Source organism: Alosa alosa, chromosome 3 (assembly GCF_017589495.1).
Source record: "Alosa alosa isolate M-15738 ecotype Scorff River chromosome 3, AALO_Geno_1.1, whole genome shotgun sequence".
In the NCBI taxonomy this organism is placed as follows: Eukaryota; Metazoa; Chordata; class Actinopteri; order Clupeiformes; family Clupeidae; genus Alosa; species Alosa alosa.
Genome location: NC_063191.1, coordinates 34,601,198 through 34,622,741, shown reverse-complemented (window position 1 = coordinate 34,622,741; position 21,544 = coordinate 34,601,198). Strand labels below are relative to the sequence as shown.

Genomic DNA, 21,544 nt, shown 5'->3' with positions numbered 1-21,544 from the left:
TTAACATGTAAATGAAATGTAACGCTTCATTGTGAATCAAATTAAAATGTTCTCCTCTTTGCAAACGTAGCCTAGGGATATGGTGACAGATTCATTTAATAATGTTGTAAAGGTAGGCTACTGCATCAATCCATAGGCCTATGTTTCATTAGGCTATAAGCTATTTGTTTTGCCTTTACTTTTATTCATTTAGGCTAGGCCTTTTATTCAGTTATTAATCATCTTCCGTCCCTTTGCACTACTTGTGTAGCGCCGATTCTCCGACCTGTCACCTGTCATCATCGGAAGAGAGGTTTTGGAATTCCCGCTACAATCGTCAGCCAATCAAGGTGGTCACTTCAGTCAAGCTCGTGCATGAGTAATGACGTCATCCATAGCCACGAAGACTCACTCCTAGTTTAGGAGTTGTCTGAAAGGCTTTGTGAATAACTTTTAAGAGAAAACTCCAATCTAAAATCTTTAAGTGCGATTTAGGAGTAGCCTACTCCTAGTAGTAAGATAAAAGCCTTTGTGAATAGCCTACGGCCCCAGTTATTCATCATCTTCCGTCATTGTGTAGCGCACGCATTCTGAGACCTGTCACTCATCATCGTAATGGAGGTGTTTGGAATCATGCCTGCGTTATAATCATCAGCCAATCAGCCAATCAAGGTGGTCACGCTTGCCCATTTACCCAAATTAATGGTCGAATATTACTGATGATCATTGTTATTTAAGAACATGCAGTGTGCATAGGGTACCAAAACATCTTGCTCGTAAAAAAGCATCATAACGCACATTCTGGCGGGTCTGTTATTTACTGTAGGCTGCGCAAACCACATGCCTTTATTTTGGGCAAGCCTGCATTCATTCATTCATTCATTCAACCTTTATTTATTCTCGGAGGGTCATTGAGGGAAGCCCTCATTTGAAGCCGAAATTACAGAAGCGATGCAAAGCGCTCCACAAACAAGACAACATTCGAGGCCTTCTGTTGAAGAATTTTATATAAAGCCTGCGCTGACAGTAATCCTCCTGCCCCTGATAGGCCTACCACAGCTGTGGATAGTGTGGAGTGTTCAAGTAATAACACAATCCAATGTGTGTCTCAATTGTCCCCCGCTGACCACCTCACACATTTCTCTAGATTTTGCAACGAATTTACATGACACAATGCTATAAAATATGGCAGTTTTAGGACACAGAATAATGTTTGTAATGATGCCAGGTATTGTCGAAGGTGCATGGTGAAGTGAAATTCTTACTTTGGAAAACAAACATTTGCCGATATCATCGCCGATCATCAGAATATTGCAACAGATTCTGTGTTCTGGACTGTAGGTAACTTGTTAAGCCAGTGGTTCTCAAACTTTTATTTCATTCCCCACTTTGATCAAGGGGCATGCCTGATGATAGTGGAGATAACTTGTTATCCCGGTAGGCTTTTGTAAGTCAGCATCTTCGGACGGTAGTCTATTAAAAATATAAGTTTTCGATGTCCCAAACGGAGAGCCATACTTTATTGTTTTAACGATCTCTATGCTACTCACAAAAATGTAGGCATGGGGACATGATGAAGTAGGTTATCCAACTGTCGGTGTGTTAAATTATTGTGATTACGAGCCAGTGGTTTTCAAACATTATGCGTGACTCGGAAATCTAACTAAATGCAACAGGCTCATATCGTCCTCGCATTCGCAAAATGAGGACCAGTGTTTTGTCAAATTGCAAATAGCTATTCGTTTTAACTATTTTTTTTACAAAAAGCACTTCATACTATCTTAATCTTGCGAATGGGGGTGCGCAGGACTGAAGTGCAATTGATTAGACAGGTAATTGGCAGAGAGTCTACAGATGTGAAATCGATGCTTGTGTCAAAATCCTGATTAGCATATGATTATATTATGCCTTCCCCCAGGTTTGCTGGACCAGGAAGTATGAGGAATCCCGCAGGGAGCGCTACACGTGGCTCTGACATCATCCAAAACAAACAAACTTGTGTCAGCGCAGGAAGGTGAATCCCGTGTGTTTTACTGAACATCACCTGAAAAGGTGCTGTTGCAAATAGGATTTTTATAGCTAGATTATAACACAATCACACAGTTTCACCAAGCATAAGCCCCCCCGCATTTAATAATTTTAATGCCTTTTATTCACCTTTGTTGTACACAAGTTCCAAGCTATTGAAAAGTTTTTTAGTAAAAATTGTAGTTAGTTTTCTCCCTTTCTTTCAATAAAGTATTGGATTTATCACAAATGCCAGCTTGTGTGAGATGAGTTTTTTTCCCCCACCCTATGTCCTTTATGCTTTCAACTATTATGAAAAGTGTTTACATGTAAAGAAAGAAAGTGTTTAAATTTAGGTTTGAAGAAGTTAAATGTAAGACTTTTGAAGACCATTGTGATTGAAATTCTAAGCATACGCTTTTTGGTATAGACAACAAATACCAACTTTTATTTCTCCTTAAAAACCACTAAATTAAACTAAATGTATTTTGACCTAGTGCACAATTAAAGACTTTTAAGGCTTTAAACTAATTTAGATTGAAGATTTTGACCCTTTAGAAACCTAGTTCTAGTGTGTGTGTAAAATAAATGTACAGACACTCAACAAGGCATTGTTACTGATTGACCATTTTTATTCAGTAAGACCAGCAAACAGATAACAGATAAGTCAGAAAGTGCATAAAATAGGAGAACACTGCAAAACTCAGCAAACGGTGCCAAGACAACAGGCATTTGTAAGACCAGAACATGGATCACAAGTCAAAAACTATTGTACAGTTTGTACAGTCAAAACACTGCAAAGCACAGCGAAAAGTGCCAAGGCAACGGGCTTTTGTAAGACCAGAACATAGATAACAAGTTAGAAAGTGCATAAAACAGAACGGTGCACAACAGAGAAAAACGTGCCATGATAACGGGCACTTGTAAGACCATAACACAGATTACAGGTAAAAAAGTATTTACAATTTGTACAGTGTCAGTCCTCCAAGCCATCTATGACGGCGGCAAAGTTTCTGTAACCCTGTTGTCCAGGCCCTTGGAGGGTGACATGTCTTTCACAGGGCAATACGTTTTCTTTTTGTATTTTTTATGTCCCTGTATAGGTTGGCCACACACCTTGCAATTGGGGATGTGCTGGACCCTGAAAAGCTTCGCCCCAACTTGGGTGGGTTGGTCTGCCACCAGCTTCCTTTTGTAATGGGTCGACCTGGACCAGGAAGCTGGAGCAGCGTGGGTCTGGCTGGAGGAAGGCCAAGCGAGAGCAGGGGCAGGCAGGATGGGCACAAGCCGAGCCAAGGGCGCAGCAGTCGGCGCGGTCTGTGTGGAGGAGGGGCCCGCCACAGACTGCTTGCGGGGGTGGGCACAGGCTCGGTGATGCTGAAGGTGGCGGGGGTCTCTGCAGCGGCGCGCTGAGAGGCAGTGGCTGAGGAGGAGGAAGCAGCGGCTGAGGAGGAGGAAGCTGCGACGGGCGCCATGTCAGCCCGTCCCCCTCAGCTTCTTGGTGCCGGGCCGCCGTGCTGGCGTTGTACGCACTCCATCACCGGGTAGTCGGGCGGAGGGAGGACGCCGGGTTGCCGTGGCTGGAGGAAGCTCTGTGGACGATCACGGAGGTGGTCTTTGAGATCACCGAAGGTTGCCTCGCATGGCGTGAAAGTTGACCAGCCTCTCGGCTGTCGGATAAAGTCCCTGACCGTTTTGGCGTTGATCTTGGGGAGAGGGATGCCGCCTTGACAGCACCGGGTCGTCCACCAACACCCTGTGCTGTATGAGTTCATAGGCCTTGAGGATGCTGGCCTTTTCCGGGCCGGTTCGAGAGGACTGGGGGGCACTCAACCAAAGCAGCTTGACCAGCACGTACATGAGACGGTTGTGCTGCGCGCTGATGTCCTGCTGGGCCGGCGCGTACCTCCTGGCCATCTTCACCCGCTGGATCAGGGCGGCTTCGCCGAGGTCATCCCTCTTGTACGGCAGTACAAGGTGTTGCCCCAGTCGCGGCGGTACAGCTGGTGGTACTTCTGTGGCTGCTTGTCATGCTCCTCTACCGCATTCCAGGCGCCGAGGATGGCGCTATGCTGGTCGGGTGGTGAGCTGGAGCTTCTGGTCAGCACCCCCAAGCTGCACTAGCGTAGCGCAGAAGGCCTTCAGCTCCTGGAACCCAGGGAGGGGATTGGCACTGCAGGCGTCCTCCTGCAAAACGGCGAGAGAGAGAGAGAGAGAGAGAGAGAGAGAGAGAGTGTCACTTGAAATGTAAACAATGTTCTTTCTAAAATAAATGTCTAATATGAATGTCTATATATGTCTATAAATGTGTATATAAAAATGTCTTTGTGGTTCAGCAGCATGTCGGTGAGACTCACAAAGGCTGGCGGATGGACAGTGGCCGTCTCGTTGTTGGTCAGCGTGATGCGGGCAGCATCTATGTCTTCCAGGTCCTCGTCGCTTTGGTAGGCTTCGTCTGCCTCGGCGCCGGGATCGTCCTCACCAGGCCGATACACCTCCTCCTCGGGGGCCGGGCCATCGTCGACGAGACCGTCGAGGGAGAAAGCCTCAGACTCCCCCGTGCTCTGGCGAAACAAGTATTCGAGCCCGAGCAGCTCGTCGGATTGAACGTTGGCCGGGGGCCGGAAATTATGATCGACGGCCTCCCCGAAGAGCAGCTGGCAGCGAGCGTTGAGGCGGTCCACGAGCGGCGCAGAGTAGACGCTGGACCTCTGCCGACCTCCAAACACAGCCGCCGAGCTCCTGTCGGCGTTCCAACGCGCGATGCCGCTGACCAAGTACACCTGGTAGGGCCGCGCCGCACAGTGGGGACCTGCAGGCACATCACAACAACAGGCATGATATGAGCGGTATTGTTGTGTGGGTTTTTTTTTTTTGTTGAGTGCAAGTATTTGTTGTGTTTTCTAGGTCACCTGGAATCATGTGGGGGAGCGAGCGGTGGAACCCCTCCAAGCTGTTGCTCCCACGCTGGCACTTGTAATACGGGACATCCACACCGTTGATGGTGGTGGTGCGGGCAACACGGTACATGCTCATGCCTGGTGGATCCTGGATGCATTCCAGGTGTCGCTGCTGGCTGGCCCACATCTCATTGATGGCAGCTGTAAGCACACAAACATGCATTCATTTAGCACATAATTGACTTTGAGCGTGTGTGTGTTTGTGTGTGTGTGTGTGTGTGTGTGTGTGTGTTTTGTCGTACCAGTGGACTTGAAGAGGCTGACGCCACTCTCATCGAGCCCAGCCGGACCCTTCAGCTCCTCGATGATGAGGTGAATGAGGCGAAACATCTCATGGGCGCCGAGGGTGACCCGTCGGACGTGGTGCTTTAGCTGCTCCCGCGAGATGTAGCGTCGGACCACATCCTCGTCCGACACGGCCTCCATGACGGACGAGTCTCTGGCCCTGACGGCCGCGATGAGCAGATCCAGGTCCTGGCGGTTGTAGGCCAACACCGCCCCGGCCAGCGCAGACTTCAAGGCGGGGTACTTGGAGTGAGCCTCTGTCCGCAGAGCGGCGTCGAAGCGATGGAGCCAGTGGAAGATATCCAGCCTCACCACCATCCCGTTGTCCACCCAAGGCTGGAAGAGGGTCTCCACAGCCGTCGGACCCTGCGCCCTGCAGCATCCCCGGTCGATGTAAAGGATCTGGGGGACGGGCTGGTTGGCGAGGCGGAATCTCTCCATAACTCCACGGCACATGGGCTCCAACTTCTCCACGGACTCCTCGCAGGTGAGAACAAAGGACACGATCTGGGAGAGTTCGTTGCCGATGCTGGTGAACCACTCGGCCGAGCCCTTGCCCTCCCCAGAGAGCTTCTTCACCACCTACGACAAAACAAACAAACAAATACGAGTACAGTTTAGGTTTGCATGATGTGGTGTTTTTCCTGTGAGTACTTGTATGCGTGCAACACACTCTTGGTTAACTTGCCTTCTTTGTGGAGTCCATTTTCAGGACCGTGCCAAACGTGGACAGAATTTGGCTCCGGTAATCCTGGAAGTTGTTGGCCTCCGCCAGGAGAAAGGCGTACGCAGGAGCCGCCGCAGGGAAGCTCCCTGGGGAGGAGGCGGCCGAAACTCTCCGTGGCGGTCGAACGCGACACGCTGCCCGGGTCGCACCAAAGCCATGAGGGCGTGGGTGTAGAGGTCCCGCCCCGCGGTTGTGCTCCTCCATGTGGTTCTCCCGCGCCTGCCGCCACACCTTGGCCATGGTGTTGCCCCTCTGTCTTGGCCGCGCAACAGGTTGAGAACGCTCTTTGTCGACCCCCGGGCCGCGGAGGACAGCCGGAAACATGGCCTGGTGAGCCTCGCCAGCTGGCGCAGGATGGCGTCGCCCCAGGCCAGCCAACGCCCATGGGGCCACCGCCTCCCCTGGCTGCCTTGAGGCACGGCCCGCAGCAGAGCACTTCGCAGCACATGGAGTACCACCCCGACACATCGCAGATGTGCCGCACCTGAGAGAGAGGAAATGTCACAATTACAGATCGGCATGGGCCAGACGTGCACATAGCACTCACGCGAAGGGACCACAAAGCTTACCCGAATGTGGTAACCCGATTTGGAGAGATGGGTGTTGCGTCCGGCCCCCGCGCACGCGTCACCACGCGGGCAGCTGATGGAGCACCGCCACACGCCAACAGGGCGCCAGAAGAACAAGCGGCTCCGGAAAAAGGGCTGAGGAGAGGGAACGCCGCCGCCGAGGTGGCCAGGTGGCTCGGGTGGGTAAAACCACATGCGGTCCGACTTCAGGACCCGCCGCCTCTTGATTTGCCCCCTGACGTCCTTGAAGGTCTGCACCGAGGTGAAAAGCCCTCGCTCGCTGTCCTCCTTCAACCAGGTGACGTCTGCCGCTGGGATGCCGCTAGGGTCCTCCCATAGCCTCACCCAGCCTTCCAGCTCCACCTAAAAGACACACAACACAAACAGCATATAAATGTATAAACAGTGCATAATTAGATTGTGACTGAGGTATTTTGTAAGATGCATGCATCACACTGTCATTTTTACACTTACAGGAGAGTCGCTCTGCGACAACGTGGCGGCAGAGGCAGGCTGAGACTGGCTGTTGGAGGGCGACGGTGACGGCTGCGGCTCAGGGCGAGCGTCAGAAGCGACCTGGCTGGTGGACGCCTGGCTGCACTGCTGGGCTCAGGCTGACTGGGCGAGGATGGCTGGCTGCTGCGCCTGGACGCTTGGAGGTCCTGGAGGGCCGCTTTGGGCGCAGGCTGACTCGGGCGGATGGCGGCCGGCTTCGCTCTTGGGACCTGGCAGCCGCTGGGGAGGCCTGGATGGCGCTGGCTTGGGCCTGACGCTTTGGCTGGACTGGGCGCAGGCTGGGCGGGCGGCGCTGTGTCTGACTCTTTGGCGGACTTGAGGCCGTGTGGTCTTCTGTGTCTGACTCTTGGCGGACTTCTTGGCCCTTCACCGGATGCAGCGAGGGAGGGACGCCAGGGAGTAGGGAGGAGCAGCGGCAGCAGGAGGAGCAGGCTGCTGCTGTTTCTGACTCTTCTTGGCCCGCTTCTCAGTGAGGAGTGGAGGCTCAGGAGACGCAGGAGGAGCAGCGGCAGCAGGAGGAGCAGTGGCAGCAGCGGCAGGAGGAGCAGCGGCAGCAGGAGGAGCAGGTTGCCGTTTCTGACTCTTCTTGGCAGACTTCTTGGCCCGCTGCCCAGATTCAGCGAGGAGTGGAGGCCCAGGAGACGCAGGAGGAGCAGCGGCAGGAGGAGCAGCGGCAGGAGGAGCAGGCTGTGGCTGGCTGGTGGACAGCTCGTCAGCTGGCTTCCCTTGACTACTCTCAAAGGTGACGAGGGCATCTAGCATGATGTCATCATCATCACACCACGACGCGCAAGATGGAGCAGCGGCAGCAGCCGACGGAGTGGCTGTAGGAGGAGCAGATGGAGTGGCCGCAGCAGCAGCAGACGGAGTGGCAGCAGGACGAGCGGCGCGATCCACGTTGACCTCAAGGTGACAAGAGACGGGGGGGAACAGCGTCACATAGCTCATCAGGCTGTCCTTCAGCCACCCGTCATTGATGGGAGTTTTTCTCTTTGGGTCCTGGGTCTCCTCCAAGTGGCGGTCAAGAACACTGAAACACACACACACACACACGTCATGGTTAGTTTAAGAAACGGACAACTGTACGCTGTTTGGTTTGGTTTTCTTCAATGTTTTCTGCAATGTACTTACTATTTGATGTAGCCGACATCATTCTCGACCAGCCACTTGAAGCTCCTCCCAAAGTACCAGCCGAATGTCAGAACCAGTTGTCCCAGGTACTGGGCCTCCGTAGGGTTGTCAATGTGACAGCGCTTTTTTGCTGGAGACAAAAAAAAACATTTTGAACATTTTATTACCTTAGTGAGCAAGCCAGCAAAAGCTCTACTGCAGTGCATTAGGTTGTCATTATGCCATGATGTTACCTTCTCTGTAGGCCGTCTTTGGCTCCCGCAGCAGCTTGTTAATACTCAGGCTTTTGCCCTCATGCTGCCTTGGCCTCTTTGAGGCCCGTAGCATGCATTGTTGCCTCTCTACTGGCACGCTAGTGTCCAGTATCTCTAACACTGGCAGCAGTGGATCCATATCTGACATTGGTAACAGTCAATTAACATTAAAACATTAAAACATTAAAACCATTATGCTTTACTCGTCATTATGCTTTACTCATCACTTGGTAACAGTCAATTAACATTAAAACATTAAAATCATTATGCTTTACTTTACGTTAGTCAACATATAACCAGTGCGCGCTCTAATTCTCCCTACTGAGAGCATCTCTCTCTAGCTGCTACTCAAGTTCCCGCGCAGCCTGAACAAGCGGCAGCTGCACTGTTCTCTAACTAAGGAAATATCAAGGAAATATACAATTTTGCACAATTTTATACACACCCCATTCGTAGTGTGGCTTAAATGTCCATTTTTTATCATTTCTATGTAGTTTTACTTTTCCCCCCCCCCAACTATGGCTTTCCCGCGCTAACGTGCTAACGAAATTGGCTTTGAAATTGGTCTAATTCACCAAGGTAAGCATAAAACCGAATTACAACGCAAACACTATAGAAAAAATGAATACCTACATAAATGAGATTAAACAAATTAAACCCTTAACTGAGCATGTCGAGCATGTAATAGCAGAGTTATAAATGCTATGCTGAGAAGATGCAGGATGCTAACGTTAACGTTAAGCTACATTGATGCATGCATGCAGGTAGGCTAACCTTTCTTCAAATTAAGTTATCATTCCTGTACTTAAACATTCATTTAGAAGGAATTAGCTTCATAATAGTCATTACCTTGGCGTATGTGTTTGTAGAATTTGATTGCTGTTTTGACTCGCCTTTGCCGTTGCTTGCCCTCGTCCGCTAGTCGATGAAAGGGTTTACGACCTGCCTGAAATGTTTTTACAGACAGTCTCGCCATCGGATTGATATAAACGTGAGACTCTGGCGCAATCGAGGCTGACTATTAACTAACGCTAACGACCGCCAAAGATGAGTTCTGCTCTCTGGTATGTTCCAAGTCTACGATGAATGTAGACTCTGGGCCAATGACGAGCCAAAAGCGTAGCCCGCGAACTTGAGTCAGGCCCCTTTACTTTAACTGGTAGTCTACGTTGGCCGCCGCGATCGTAGACAGTTTGGTTCTCTGATTGGCCCAGAGTCTACAGTGAAGGTAGACTCTGGGCCAATCCGAGAACCAAACTGTCTACTGTACAACGTGGACTTAGCACTACGGTAGACATCACGTCTGCGAATATGGGGAGGGAAGTGGCGCGTCTGCAGTCAGCCAAATATGAATGTAATTCTGCGGCATAAAGCAGATGTAATTGTTTATTGTACAGAAAAATAAAATGACATGTCAAGCAGTCAATTGACTACATTGCAGTCAAGAAGTAGGGCAAATTAATTTACTAAACCAAAACGGGTCATAGTTGTCTAAGCCTCTATTATGTGAGCCTGTTAAAAAACGCCGCCAGATAGTATTAAATCGGCAACAACATTGTTTTCTGCAGAAGCCTACCCAAGGCTACAGATTAATTCTGAACAGTTATTTCTCTACTGGCTCAATTATCACACCACTGTTTTGATTTTATGAAGTTGCGCTTAACCCCAACACTGACAATATTGTAGACAGCAAATTTCGATTTTCGTAGTCAAGCCTTTAAGCCATACCCAAGTAGCCTAAATCGAGGTAATGTTTAATTATGCATGATTTATTTTGTTATTGAATTCGTTGGCTGGGATTACTCGGCAACAATTATGTAAGGGACGCAGGCAGAGCGATGTACAGTGGCAGAGCGACGCACAGTGGCTGAAAGTGGTACTAAAGCTTCACGCAGCTTCACGCCGCGTAATGCGCGAATGAAGTGGTCATTTGAAAGCGATGCCCACTGTACATGTAAAAGCCGTCTTTTACATTATCAGAAGCGAGTTGGGATTGAATAAATCCCGTTTGATCACAATGGACTAAAAAGGGCATGTATCATTGAATACGTCGAGCAAGTAATTTAGCATAAATTTTAAGACCTGAGTTTAATAAACTCAAAGGTCTGTAGCTAGTACAATCAACAGGGTCTTTATCTTTCTTTAACAGCAAGGACACAAGAGCTGTATTAACGTCTCTTGAAAAAGAACTCTTTTCAATTGAAGCCGTTATCGTTTCTAGAAGTAAACGGCCTAATTTCTCCCAAAATGACGAATAAAACTCAGGAGGTATTCCATCTAAGCCAGGAGATTTATTTGTCTGCATGGAAAGTACTGATTGCCGCAATTCCTCCATCGTTATGGGTTGGTCAAGACTCAAGGAATCTCCCATTGCTAATTGCGGCAAATCAAGCTGCCTGAGAAAGTCCTCACAACTTGTCTTATCCGGTAGAACCTCTGATTTATATAAAATGAAGTAATAATCCTGAAATGCCTGATTAATTTGTTTAGGATTTGTTGTAATGTTTCCCCTTGCAAGTCTAATAGCAGGAATGTCTGCAAAACGGTCGTTGGATCTGAGTTTCATGGCCAGTAAATGACTGGGCCTAGAGCCATGAAAGTAATAACGTTGCCTGGTTCTGTGTATTAAGAATTCTGATTGCTGTCTCAAAATATTATTGATTTCTTTCTTAGTAATATCATGTTGGGCTTCTATATGTTCAGAATAATTATTCTGCAAAATGAAACAGTCGAGACAATTCTGCTTCTAAAGTTTGCAATTTAGTAGATTTCGCCTTACGCAAATTGGAACAAAATCTTATAGAATTACTTCTAATAAATCCCTTCACAGCATCCCATAAAATCCTAGGGTCCTGTACTGAGCCAACATTGAAAGAAAGAAATTCGTCTAGTTCAGTAATAAATTGTGCTTTATATTCTTCATTCCTCAATAATGAGGAGTTATAGCGCCACCTAGCGGCCCGCTTAGTCACGCTGCTAAGAGTAGTATGACGCAAAACCCCTTTGTGGTCAGACAGCGCAATAGGAAGTAACACCGCATAGATTATATTTTCAAAGAGTTGCAGGGAAGAAAAAAGAAAATCAATTCTTGAAAACGATTTATGTCTGTGTGAAAAAAAGGAATAGTCTTTCAAAGTAGGGTTAACAGATCGCCATATGTCAATAAGACTCAAATTTGCCACCAAAGATTGCAGGGCAGCAGTAGCCTGCACTTGGTCTCCAGAGGCATTAGGGTTGGAACGATCAGAATTTGCATCAAAAACAGCATTCATATCTGTCCCAACTACAATATAATAACCTGTCTATTCCAACATTTTTTGCAACAAGTTGTCATAAAAACCTTTATCAAATTTGTTTGGAGCATACACAGAAGTCAGTGCAATTTTCTTTCCATATAAGTCTACTTTAGCAATCACTATTCCACCCGCCGTGTCTGCCCAAATGTCTAGCACTTTAATCGGGAGACTACGCCTAGCCACCACTGCCACCCCCTAGTCTTCGTGTTGTTAGACGATGATGCAATAATATGATAGAATTTATTTGCGAGACGTTTGGAATCTTGTTCTAACAAGTGAGTTTCCTGTAAAAGCACAAGGTCAATTTTCTTACGACAAAATAACGTTAATACACTAGCTCGCTTATGTGGAGCGTTCAAACTGCCACAATTCCAAACTAAGATAGATAGGTCACCCATTATCATATAGCCTCTTTCTCATAAGAAAACAAAAAAATAATAAAAACTGGTGACATTGGCAACAACCATTTTCAGTAGTCCTACCTCTGCATAAATACACAGACCGTCTCCTTCCCCTCTCATGTACATCTCTACCCCTCACACCCCTCCACAATAGACCTCTGAAGTTCCCCTACAAAAAAGCTGCCATCTTTGACATCCGGTATCTGGCGATTTTTTTCCTATGGGAAAATAAAATGGGGATTTTGAATTATCGGACCTGTTAAAGCAACACCAAAGAGTTTTTTGTACCCTAAAATAATGTTTCCAAAATCATTTCAATGGTTCATCAACTCGTAACAGGGTGAACGGCACTTCTGCATTCGCTTCACAACCCTCTATCGGCTATAATCGCACTATGCAAGTTTGCTAGATCGGGTAGCGGACCTGTAGTTCGATGGAATGAGACATAAGAAACTACAAATTTGACTTGCTTCTGATGTCACATCATACTTTCATGAAATCATGCAACATACTCTATCTTGTCTGTGGACATCGTTATTTTCAAAGCCGGTGCTGGATAAACAAATAGCATGCATGCGACAGAGGAAAAGTGCTTTGGTGTTGCTTTAAACTCTTGCGGGGATGGAAAAGTCTGAAATGCAGACGTTTTCCTGAACACACTTTTGTCCTCTGCCTTTTAGTGGATACTGTGATCTCTGGTACGTGAAGGCGGCACACTTAGATTTTTGCTACTCCAGAGCTAACTTGCAATGCAACTTGCCATAGGTAGTTAGCTTCAATTAACAACTGGATCTCCTTATATGGGCAAAGATCAAGGGGGCAGGTGAATTCCCAGAAGTAGAAGAATCAATGGAGGCTGGAGGGTCCACTTCTCTGCTAACCCCCATAGAAGCCCATTCATTTTAGGATAACTGCCATAACTTCATATAGTATATATCCTGTGCCGACATTGTAGCTTCTGTATTATCTACATAAACAATAGAAGGCAAAACAGGCTCAGCTACCTCATGTAACGTTGAGGTTCCCGTAAGAAGTATAGTTAGCGAGTCCGGTTGTAGGGAAGCTAACGCACCGTAGGGAGATAACCGTATTGTTTGGATAAGAAGCTCAGCCAGCACGGAAACTCATGAACAAAGCTATGTAGCCTACAATACCATTAAGGTAAAGGTACCGTTAAGGTAAAGCATTGAATAGAGGCAAGTAAACCTAATGAAAAACGGCACTAACGATAATCATTTGAGGTTTTCGATGGATTGACCGTAGGTCAGAAAAGTGTTAAGAAGATTAGCTTCTAGTGCTAGGTAGCAGTGCTAGGCTAGGGGAGAGTGGGGTAAAGTGAGACGTTTTTTACATTTGCTCCCCTCCAAGTGAGCTAAAATTATTTATTAGTTAAATTTACACATTTCCCATTAATTCAGGATGTTTCCTTGCTATTGTAATTATCAGAATGTATTCAGGATGAAGGGCAGTGAAAATATGATGTTTTTTAAAAAAGTGGTCTTGTGTCTCACTTTACCCCAGCTTAGGGGGTAAGTGAGACAGACCACAGAAGTCAACGGGGTAAAGTGAACCAACTAGGGGTAAACTGATCCACTTACTTTTTCCACAACAATATATGTTGTAACAGGTTAGAATCCTGACAGCTAGCCTGACAACCTCACATCCCAGAACAAATGCCAGACTGCCAAAGAATCATGGGAATTGGTCAATTAAGCACATGTTTTGAAATTCACTTTTAAGTAATTCTAAACAAAATCAAATACAACATAATGTTATTCAAAATGTTTTATTAACATTCAAATGAGAGGTATGAATCACCTTGCTGCAACTCAACTCCTACACTACAAAATATGTATATAAAAGTCTTAATATAAAAATGTCAGGAGTCTATTGTACAATTGAACACACAGACACTTTTAAAAAAAAAAACAGCAAATAGAACACAGTCTGGGGGTCAGAACACAGGACCTTTAGAGCCAGCTAGAACAGCCTGGGACTCAACAGGACTAGATCCACAATCAGAGCATCAGTCATTCTCTACAAATACAGTAGGCCTCTACAACTACTCCACATTCCAGCCCTGAAGATTGCAGGGAAAGATGAAGAGTTGTTCTCTACATGTGGTCCCTCTACGCCTCTTAGGTTGAGGCAGCTTCTTCACCACATCTGCTTTGGGAACATGTGCCACATCTTTTTCTTTAATAGCAAATGTGGGTCTCTCCCACACTTTTGTGTTTCCCTGAATTGGGTAAGAATTTCATCATCTTCAACTTTTTCAACCATGCCAATATACCGGACGCTCCTGTGTTTAGTTGTAAAGTTAATCATGACAAAGTCACCCACAGACAGATCTTTGTTTCCTGGATCACTTCTCTCATCCTCAGAGCTCTCTTCGTCATTATCAAGTGGGACAGGGACATCACTCTCCTCAGAGCTGCTAAGTACGATTTCCCTTTTGGTTGCTTTCTTTTTCGGTTTTCCCTTTTCTTTGCTATTTTGCCAGTTTCTTTTGTCTTTCTTTATAAGCCTCTTCAATTGCCTGCTTCTCAGGAGAATCAGTTATGATGGCTGTCTTCATACGCTTTTTTTTTTGGTTTGTGTTCTGGGGGGACATTTGGGAAGTGGTAGGATTTCACAAGGAGACACATATCCAGGTCGGCTGGGAACACGTGGCACATCTGAGTCAGCTGGCGAGGCACATCCATGTGGACCATGCGCAGTGGATGGATAAGCAGGTGAATTATCTGCAGCGGGTGGTTCGTCTGCAGGTGGTGGACCATCAAGATCATCTGCAGGGGGTGGACAATCCAGATCATCTGCAGTGGTAGGCTGCAGCTCAGGGTTTGGCCGGTCTGACACCATGGATGGTGCAAACGCTTCATCAGGGAAAATGTCTTGGTTATATGGGAAAATCCCAGTGGACCTAAATCCAGAAGTGATGTTGCGTGGTGTCACTGCTGACATGAAAGCCTCATTTAAAAGTACTACAGTCTAGATGGATGGTAGATGGAGACTGTTTTGCCGGGGTTAGACCTCATCCACCCATCAAGAGCACGGCTGTATTGGGTCTTGAACGGGCCATACACGGTCACGTCGAGAGGCTGCATGCGATGGGATGTGTGCGGTGGGAGGGTGAGCAGAACAATTCCGTTGGTCTTGGACATTTCTATTGCCTTGAGTGAGATGTGAGCTTTTAGATTATCCAGGATTAGCAGCATGGGACGATCAGGGGTGCAGTTAGTGTGCTGGATCAGGTGATCAAGGAACTCAGGCCAGATGTCTTCATTCATCCATCCCGTTCTGGTGGCAGTACCTTTGGCTCCTGGAGGCGCTCCTGTCATGAAGCAGTCCTTAAACTTGACTCTGGGGAAGACAAACATGGGAGGTATGGCATTCCCAGCAGCATTCACTGCACACACCACAGTCACCAGTTCTCCTCTCTCAGCCGATGTGACAGAACCAACTTTTTCCAGGTTTTTTCCTGTCTCTGTCACAACCTGATCAAATAGAAAGTTTAGAATCAATGGCATGTGCAACCAGTATTCTACTACTGGTCTAAAGGTACAATGCATTTCTTTTCATGTCCAGTTCACAGATTCACAGCATTACCACAGCATTATACATGTACCAGCACTTTACTGTCCACTGCACTTTTATATGCACCAGCACTTTACTGTCCACTGCACTTTTATATGCACCAGCACTTTATTGTACACTGCACTTTAATGTGTACTAGAACCATACTCTTAACCTAATCTGTACCAGCATTTTTAATATGTACTAGCTCTTTAATATGCCCTCTAGTAGCCATGTGTAGTTTATCTGCTGTGGCTTTTGTACTGTAAAGACACCTGTTTCATCCACATTGTAAATCATGTGTGGAGGGAAGGCATGCCTGTTAAAGATGAGAGGCAAAGTAAGAACCTTATCAGAATCAAAGCCAAATCTTACAGGTAATGCCTCCGTAAAGCATTTGCAACTAAAGAATTAATTCTGTCACCTGCCCATCACTACAGCCAGATTGTCAAAGAACTCCCTGACTGTAGTTTTATTGAAGGCTGTAGCCCTTCCCAGGGATGTTGCCTCTGGAGTTCGGATAGAGAGATGGCGACGTGCTAGGAAGCTGTGAAACCAATCTTCACCTAGAGTAGACAATTCATTATTATAAGATTTAGCTTTGTGCCAAGATCAGTTGGCCTTAATTAACCTACAGAATCATGTGATCTCTTGCACACCCTAGCCTACCTGCACATTGTGTCTTTGTCCAATTGTCAGGGATATTGTTTCTTTCTGCATATTCAAAGGCCAGTTGACGGGACTTAACTGGAGGAAGGCCATGGAACTGTTCAGCTAGTTGTTTCAAGTGTTTGGCAAGCCCCTCCTCCATCTCATCTGTAATAATTCTCTGTGCCTCAGCTACTGCACCCCAGGCTACTGATTTTACTTCCCCTTTCTCTTTTTCCTTTATGAATCTTAAAAGGCTTGACTTGTCAATATTTCTGTCCCTTGCAGCTGCTCTGATAGACTTCTTTCCTTCCTTGACCTCAGCGGCTGCACTCTCCATCTCTTCGAGGGGTGTTTTGCCCCAGGTTGTCTTCCTGGTGTATTGCCTTGGCATGATGGCTTTTCTACAATGTTTATGACATTTAAAATAAAAATGTAACATTACATATGAATTAATATGTAATTAATATTAATATTACATTACATATGTAATGTAATATTACATTAAAATATGTTTAAAACTAAACTTAACTTGTGCCTCATGGTGGGGTAAAGTGAGACACTGTATCACTTTACCCCACAGCATTTGTCTCAATTTACCCCACCTCCACAATTTTTGAAAAAATTACCTTTCTTAGCAATTCAGGCTAACCTTCAGCTAGCATCATCACATGGTTTTACATGTTGGTAGTTCCTCAACAGGTATAATATATACGTTTTTCTACCTGAATCATTTTGCTTTGGCACAACAGTTGATTAAGTTGACAGCAAGAAAATTTACTTTTACATGCAAAAAAAACATTTTGTTGGAAAAAACATATTTACCTCAGCAAAATGAGCTTCTCTCCTTTATGGCCAAGGGGAAATGGGAGGAGCTTGGAAACAAAATGGTCACATGGGCACAAATGTGTTCTGTTGCCTAGATACAGGGGTTGTCTCACATTACCCAGTGTCTCACTTTACCTCACTCTCCCCTATAACTTTTTTGTTTGTTTAACCATGACTGTTTTTGAAGATGATCATGTGTGGTAGTTTCAACATTAACACGACTTGATATCACTTGTAAGGATGATATTAATAATAATACTTAAATAAATGTTTAACTTTGATGACTTTGAAGGCAAAGGAAGTGTGAGAAGAATTTCTGTGTAGCCTATCTATCATATGATTTAGTTCGATGGCTAACGTCACGAAGGTAAGTGCGAGTCTGCGCAGTACTGGGGGGACCAACTGAAAAATCGTTCAATTTGACTCAGTGCCCTCCCATTGTAAATGACGGAGTCTGTTCGTCCATTTCTTTTAGTGTCTATGGCAAAGATGGCCGTTTTGGTTCTTTTTTGTAGGCGAACTTCAGAGGTCTATAGCCTAGCGAACTCGTAGAAATCCCCCTTTAGACAAGGACAATGACGAAACAAACACGGGACAAACATCAACGACAGCAACAGAGTACATAAAACATATACAAAATAAAACTGGCGGGCAAACAAGTTAACATTATGCAAATCCGTGATCATGTAGGATATGGGGCAGCAGAATCTAGAGCCCAACCCCGTAACTAACATCAGCAAACAGAACCGAAGCGAAAGGATGCTAAACGAGAGATATGTTACTTAACGTTATCATATAAACCAGGAGCTATAGTTACACTGTCTGAAGTTCAGGTCCAGGGGTGCATGCTGTCGATCAAGTCCAAGGATAGACCAAGAAAGACAAATAATCTCGAAAGGAGTTAAAAAGAACAGTCCAAAGGAGATCAAAATGAAAAATAGTTGTTCGCACTGAGATGCACTACCATAACACACTACCAGACTCAAACCACGAGCCAAAAATATGACTGAAAAGTTCAAGATGATGTAATGCTGTAGACTAGAAAAGTGGCCAAAGTGAGAGAACCAATTAAACCATAAGTAAATCAGACAAGAGTTGCTGAAATCAGAGCTGTAGCTCCATCTTCTAGTTCTTCATCAACAGCAGCCGATGGGGGTGTGATGATGTCCGGGAGAGAGTTAAACTCTTCGGCATCTTTAGGAGAGTTGAATGATTCCATCTGCCCGCCCGCTTTTACCCTCAGTGTGGCAGGTAGCGAAGGGAAAATTCAACACCTTTAGCCCTCAGTGTGGCAGGTAGCGAAGGGAAAATTCAACACCTTTAGCCCTCGCAGTGTCCATAGCATGTGAAAAAGCCTGACGCCTTTTGAGGGTGAAGCCGCTGTAGTCAGGGGAAAAGCGAATCCTCCGACCCTCTATCGTGACCGGGCTTTTCTTTGCTGCACAAAGAATACTCTGGCAGGTGGTGAAACGTAGGACATTAAAAATCATAGTGCGGGGACCAGATCTGTTCTTATTGTTATCACCATAAATGAGATCTGCCCGCATGATTTCACCTCGACAATCTCCCAGGGAGGGGAACCACTCAGGCAGAGAGTTTGTGAGAAATTGTACAGCGTTAGACCCTTCTATTCCTTCAGCTAAGCCTACAATGCGGACATTACACCTCCTGCTAAGATCTTCCATATCATCTAGCTTGAGTTGCATTTGGTCTAGCATCGACTCGTGGCTGCTTAGCACTGCAGAGTTGTCCTTCACTTTAGACCGTATCTTCCCAATCTCTACATTCACAGTCCCAATACTCTCTCTCAATGTCATTAGGTCCGTCTGGATAGCACATAATATCCCCTCAGTGTCTGTACCCATTTCCTCGAGCTGGTTGAAGCGAGTTTCGAGGTAGCCACGTTGCTTTTCCAGAACCGACTCTGCTATGGTTTCGACATCCGTACGATGTGCATGAGTCTGTTTCGAGGAAGACGTTGTTTTCTTGCTTGAATCAGTCATCCTAGCTGAATAGGCAGTATTAAAATCAAAATCACATCAAAATAGTTCTCGCAACGGTAATTAACATCGAAATGTATAAGTCAGGGTTGAGGAGCGCAAAACTAAGCTGCCATCTTGTCCAACCGATCACATGACTCCGGAAAGTGACATTTCTGTATTACATTTTGTCAAGAGGAAAAATCAATAGCAAACTGTTCCCAACTGTGAACCGTTCCTGGCTGCGCCTGGCAAATTCAACATCATAATAGCAATCCGCTATGGAACAAGCGTGCCTGTTGTTAAAGGGAATGTGAGCTGACGCTCTGATTGGTTTATTGCATGTTACGCCCAAATCACACCCATGAGTAATGTAGCTACTACAGACCACCCCATTTTAGATAGTGTAACTTTTAAGCTTCCTGTTTATGCTATCTGAGAGAGCCAACTATCGACCATACGAACATCACAAATACACAACCGATTTCCACCTGGGTTAAACCAATGTTATGACCAATGTTCAAACTCTCTTTTCTCAATTCAGACCGGGTCAAGTCAGTCAACACTGGTTAATCCCTGACCATGACCATTCAAACTGACCCAGAATAGACTTCCTAATCTGGCCATTGATGAAGCTATTGAAAGACTTGGGATCCGATTCATTGTCCTAACAGAGGCCAGAGAAAGGTGGTGTAATGACGACAAGTGAACCACTGAGACTCCACAGTTGCTACCAACCCAGGTTGTGTCATTCACAGTGAAATTGACCTATGTCGATCCTTGTCCAATCCATCTCCAGTGGCGACTTGCCTGAGTTGGATTGACATACGTCAGCCTGGACTGAACCCTGGTGGAAAAGTGAGTTTGAAAGGCATATATATGAAAACAAACTCAACATGTAAGTGAATCACACCTTACTATAGTATACCAGCAACTGTCTTAACTAAGCTATAGCCCACATAACACAACACATTGCACCATATGAAGTTGAGTAGATAGCAGAAGTGTACGAAAATAAGGTCAAGCAGCAAATGAAACGATTTCCTCAGCAGTATTTAATGCTTCTTTGCACTTCTGGTTGGATGTCAACTGCATTTCATTGGCTCTGTACCTGTACTCTGCTAAATGACAATAAAGTTGAATCTAAACTAAACTAAAAAAGCATTCTGATTTAATACCAACAGTGCTATTTTCCATCAGTCGTGTCTAGTAGACACCTATCCTATCAATTGAGGATTAGGCTATATTGGCCAATGAATAAAGGCAGTAGATAAGGAGCAGACTGTATTGAATGGAATTTGTACAAAAATGAAACCATCCTGTGAATGTACTATAGCTGTCCATCGACCTAACATCCTTAAGGCTCAATAATGAATGATTGCATGAAGAGGGAGATCAATGAGTGAGTGTTAGTGGACTGCTCAATAGAACGGAGTCTTCTCCCTCATGTTAGTGTCTGCACAGTGTATGAATAGTTGTGGAAATTGATTTATCCCCCTCCCAGATGAAGAGCATTGTTACTGCAAGGATCAGTCTTCAAGGTTTAGTGGCACGTGCTAACAAATATCACCACAAATAAACATCTTGAAAAGAATTCTGTCCATAATGTAAACAATTACATAAAAATATACAAAATCAGTTTTTATTGTCTTCATGTCTGCTGCAGTATGTGACAACACAAAGAAGAATACAAAAGTATGATTTCCAAAGGTGCGATATTGAGATGATCATGTATTTATGAAATAACATAAATGCACTTTGTGACAAGAGCGCACCTCTATTGGAGACAGACTGTTTAAAATACTCATCTTCAGAGTCTATACATTGGCAGAACATTCAGGGCAAGGGCAAGGTCAGAGATGGAGATATTAAAAAAAGCAAGAGCCATTTTTAAATCGTTATCTGTAAGCTGCCTGGCTGTGAATCTCTCTGAAACTCCCTAGGCCACAACTCTGTAGGTTACTCTGTACTTGTTGTGAGGTGCTGGGGAATTGTGTGAATCCACACACGTAATAACACCTCACCTATGTGTGTACGAGTCCTTGGCTCATCATCTCTTTCACACAGTGTTGGGGAAAAAACAAAGATCCATGCCACTGTTGGAATTCAAGAAAAGAATATCTCCCCCTTTCCCACCTTACGGTTGCGCCTATGTTCAGATCTGAACAACACCTCTTCTCTCTCTCACACACATACACACACACACACACACACTTCTCCTCTTACCCACCTTCATGTTGCTTAATTAAAACCACATAGTTTCACACAGAAACTGATGGGTGTGTGTAATCACCCGGTCTTGTCTATTTTTCAGAGATCAAGAGAATGCAATCTGTGAGCAAAGACAGAAAAGCAAGTCTCAAATCAACTTGATCAGGCCCATTGCGG

General features: G+C 45.6%; 1 protein-coding gene across 1 annotated transcript; it reads right to left on the bottom strand.

Annotated features, from left to right (window-relative positions):
* Positions 1 to 4,053: 4,053 nt before the first annotated feature.
* On the bottom strand, positions 4,054 to 15,505 carry LOC125291676. Its single transcript, XM_048238497.1, has 13 exons — positions 15,140 to 15,505; positions 14,770 to 14,914; positions 8,408 to 8,569; positions 8,175 to 8,304; positions 7,414 to 8,073; positions 7,002 to 7,122; positions 6,528 to 6,890; positions 6,338 to 6,442; positions 5,920 to 6,210; positions 5,189 to 5,813; positions 4,899 to 5,087; positions 4,344 to 4,798; positions 4,054 to 4,173 (listed from the first exon to the last, which is right to left on the bottom strand). Exons 1-13 carry the CDS (start codon positions 15,503 to 15,505, stop codon positions 4,054 to 4,056), a joined length of 3,732 nt encoding a protein of 1,243 aa, XP_048094454.1.
* Between the last annotated feature and the right edge of the window lie 6,039 nt (positions 15,506 to 21,544).